At 59.5% G+C, this 3,793-nt stretch overlaps 1 protein-coding gene across 1 annotated transcript; it reads left to right on the top strand.

Moving 5' to 3' along the window:
* The first annotated feature begins 1,981 nt into the window (after positions 1-1,981).
* SOX14 (SRY-box transcription factor 14) lies at positions 1,982-3,238 on the top strand. Its single transcript, XM_004588339.2, has one exon. The coding sequence runs from the start codon at positions 2,464-2,466 to the stop codon at positions 3,184-3,186; it is 723 nt and encodes a 240-aa protein (XP_004588396.1). The 5' UTR covers positions 1,982-2,463; the 3' UTR covers positions 3,187-3,238.
* The last annotated feature ends 555 nt before the right edge of the window (positions 3,239-3,793 follow it).

Below are 3,793 nucleotides of genomic sequence, written 5' to 3'. Positions count from 1 at the left end.
TTCATGTTCCATCTCTCTGTAGATACGAATATTCTGTGTGCGTTCCTAAAGCTGTGTGGATTGCCGGATAGAGAGTCGCGTGGCCCCTGGAGCTCTGAGCGCAGCGCAGCGGGAAGTCGAGTAAAGGTTTCCTGCGACTTGGCAACGCCTTCTCCCAACGGGGAAGGAAAGTGTTTCTGCTTCATGAAACCCTAAACGGAACAAAACCGCAGAGAAAACAAGCAGGAAAGGCCAGATAGAGACTTCTGGAGCTGCCTGAGGAGCAGGAGGAGGAACGCAAAGGTTTGCACCTGCCCAGCATCCCGTGCGGGGTGGCGCCCTTAGCCAGGAGGATATGCTGAAGCAAGCCCGTGTTCTCTCCGGAACCTGAGATTTCACCGTCCGCCCCGTTTATTTACTCTGCAGATTCCGATGGCTCCAGGAAACTCGTCTAGGGCTCCACGTGTGGCTGCAACACAGAAACATTTCTCACATGTGATGCCGCGAGGGGTGGAAGTGCTTTGGGAGATTTCAAATCCTATACACACCAGGCGTGAGCGCCTCCCACCAGTCAGGACACTTGGCAAATCGCACAACCTCTCAGTCTAAGTTGCCCAGTCTACACAATGGGAATAGTGCCCACCTGTCCGAAGAGCCGTGCTGAGGGTAAAAAGCTCCACACGTCTAATCGCAGGAAGAAGAAATCAAGTCCTTCAAACCCACACATACTAGAGAAAGACCCTCCCTCCTTGCTCCGGCCTCCTGTCTGCCTCCCCCCACTCAGGGCCAACCAAGCCCGGGACCGTTTCTGGCCCGTCCTCCCCAGAGAGGCTGGTGCAAAAGCCAATAAACCTGGAACACTCGCAAGTCCCTCCGCGCCAGGGACAATGGTTTCCATTTAATAAATATTTCCCCCAAGGGCGTTTCACATCGGGCAGGCAATTATTCAAAGGAAACAGGCGCGCAGGTTGGCTCTGCGGGTCATTTCGTCCTCTTTACTCGAAGAACGCTTCTGACTCGAGAAACGAATCTTACAGCCGGGTGGGAAGAGCCGCCCGGGGAGGAGCCCAGCCTGGCTGAGGAGGCAGCCCGAGACCGGTCCAGGACCGCAGCAGAAGCGGCGAAGCAAAGGGCCCCAGGGTCCGCATCCAGGCTCTCCTACCTGTTTGGACAATGGTGGGGAGAAAAGTGAAAGGGCTCAGAGCACTAAATAGTAACAAAAGACCCGGGAGGGAGCTTCCACCCTCTTCATCTCCTTCGGAAGAGCGGGGAGCAGGCCGTTCTTAGAACGCCCCTGAAGAACGACGCACCTGGACACCGTCTGTCCAGGCAGACGCGAGGTACCTGGGCATCGACTCGCAGCGCAGCACTCTCCTTGGGTGCCAGGGCGCAGAGCTACACCCGGGCTCCGCGTCGAGGGGCGGAAGCAGAGACCCGGTCCCCAGGGTAGGTTGTCAAGGACCACCCTGGGGCTGGAGCAAAAAGTTTATTTTCACCTTCTACCCCGAGTCTACCGTATTTCTTGGCTCTTCCAAGAGTCTCTGACCAGGGAGGACCGGCTGTCCTTGCATTGGTGGCCACAAGGTCCTATTTACCAGCAGGGACTCTAGGCTCACTCCCTTTTTCTGTTTCCTCTCCGGATCTTAGAATTTGAAGCACTAATTTTCCCTCACGCAACTGGGCGAAAAGAACAAGCGGAGCCCAGAGTTTTCTAAACCCGGCCAGAGACAATAAGCCCCCAACGTGCAGCCCCGAGTTAGCGGCTGGGTTCTTTGGCTCTCTGAATCTCTTCCTCACACCTCTCCCCGCCCCCTGCCAGTTGCGCCCCCTCTCTCCTCCACCCGCGCGTTGGCAGGTGCACCCCCTCGCCTTCTCTGCTGCTGATTGGCGCCCAGGTTGGGGAGTCACCGCCCCGCGCTTATGTCAGAGTGCTCGCCGTCCGGGCCCACCTCGCCTTTGAACTTCGCCGCTTTTGGCTCGCGTTCACCAGCTTCCTGCATTCTCAGCCAGGTGCAGCGCTAGGCGAGGCAGCTCCGGGAAAGCCACGGGAGGGTGGGGGAGCCACGGCCAGAGACGCGAGAGGGGACCTGGGAAGGAGAGAAGGCGAAGGTGGAGCAGGGCAGAAGGAGGAGCCTCCTGCCCTCGCCAGAAAATTACCTGGCTACCTTAATCCCGGAGACTCCGGTGAATGGGGGACTGAGCCCAGCCTCGGGTGCCCGCAGCCGCTGGCTGACCGCCCCTGCCTCCCCCCACCCCCGCCCGTCGGCCTCTCATTCGCCCCCCGGGGGCTGCCTGGGTGCCCGGACTGGCTGGCATGATCAGTTGAACTTTGTATCCGGGGTCAGCTCTTCTCTCCCGCTTCCCCCAGCGGCGCCTAGGCGTGGGGCGCAGAGCCCCGGGCCAGGACGGACTGACAGACAGACGGCCAGACTCGGCCTCAGAGCCCCTGCACTACCCACCCCGCCCGCCTAAGCCGCCGGGACCATGTCCAAACCTTCAGACCATATCAAGCGGCCCATGAACGCTTTCATGGTCTGGTCCCGGGGCCAGCGGCGCAAGATGGCCCAGGAAAACCCCAAGATGCACAACTCGGAGATCAGCAAACGCCTGGGAGCCGAATGGAAGCTTCTATCCGAGGCAGAAAAACGGCCGTACATCGACGAAGCCAAGCGACTCCGCGCGCAGCACATGAAGGAGCACCCCGACTACAAGTACCGACCGCGACGCAAACCTAAGAACCTGCTCAAGAAGGACAGGTATGTCTTCCCCCTGCCCTACCTGGGCGACACGGACCCGCTCAAGGCGGCCGGCCTGCCCGTAGGGGCCTCCGACGGCCTCCTGAGTGCGCCCGAGAAAGCACGGGCCTTCTTGCCGCCGGCCTCGGCGCCCTACTCCCTGCTGGACCCCGCGCAGTTTAGCTCAAGCGCCATCCAGAAGATGGGTGAAGTGCCGCACACCTTGGCCACCGGCGCGCTGCCCTACGCGTCCACCCTGGGCTACCAGAACGGCGCCTTCGGCAGCCTCAGCTGCCCCAGCCAGCACACGCACACGCACCCGTCCCCCACCAACCCTGGCTACGTGGTGCCCTGTAACTGTACCGCCTGGTCGGCCTCCACCCTGCAGCCCCCTGTCGCCTACATCCTGTTCCCAGGCATGACCAAGACTGGCATAGACCCTTATTCGTCAGCCCACGCCACAGCCATGTAACACCCCGGCCAGGCGGGAGGCCCTCCTCCAGGACCAGAAGGGTGGCCTGCAAGTGGGGGGTTGCACCCCTGGCCTCTGCACCTAGCCCTGGCCTGCAGCAGTCTCTGGCCCAGTCCGGCCGCTGCCCCTCACCCTGGCCCCGACTCTGCCTCTCTCTTCTTCAGGAGTGATGGGAGGGGCGTCCTCCCCACCAGAGGCGCAGACGGGTGCAGAAACTTACAGCTCTTAAGGACAGTGCGTGCGCCACCCCTACCCTGACTCTCCCCAAACCAGCCTCTGGCTGCACCCTCTTTGGACAAAGATGTAGGCAATTTTGCTTTCTCTATGTCCCTTTCGCTCTCCTTGGATGGGCATTGGACGCCGAACTCCCAAATCCTGATATTATATCTAGAATATGCATATATATTTTTATTTTATTGGTCATCTGCCCCCTGAAGAAACAGAGAATTGGCCATGTCCCTGTGTTTTGCCATTAGACACAATCAGATACCATTTGTTCTTCTCGTTTGGGGGTGGGGGGACAAAGACTTGAAAGTTCAAAACTACAGCAAGGGAACCGTTTCTATCTCAAACCATGCTATGATGGTGTTTGCTTCTTTGAAGGGAA

This window comes from Ochotona princeps, chromosome 30 (genome assembly GCF_030435755.1).
Source record: "Ochotona princeps isolate mOchPri1 chromosome 30, mOchPri1.hap1, whole genome shotgun sequence".
Lineage (NCBI taxonomy): Eukaryota > Metazoa > Chordata > Mammalia > Lagomorpha > Ochotonidae > Ochotona > Ochotona princeps.
This window is presented reverse-complemented; position numbering and strand designations above follow the sequence as displayed.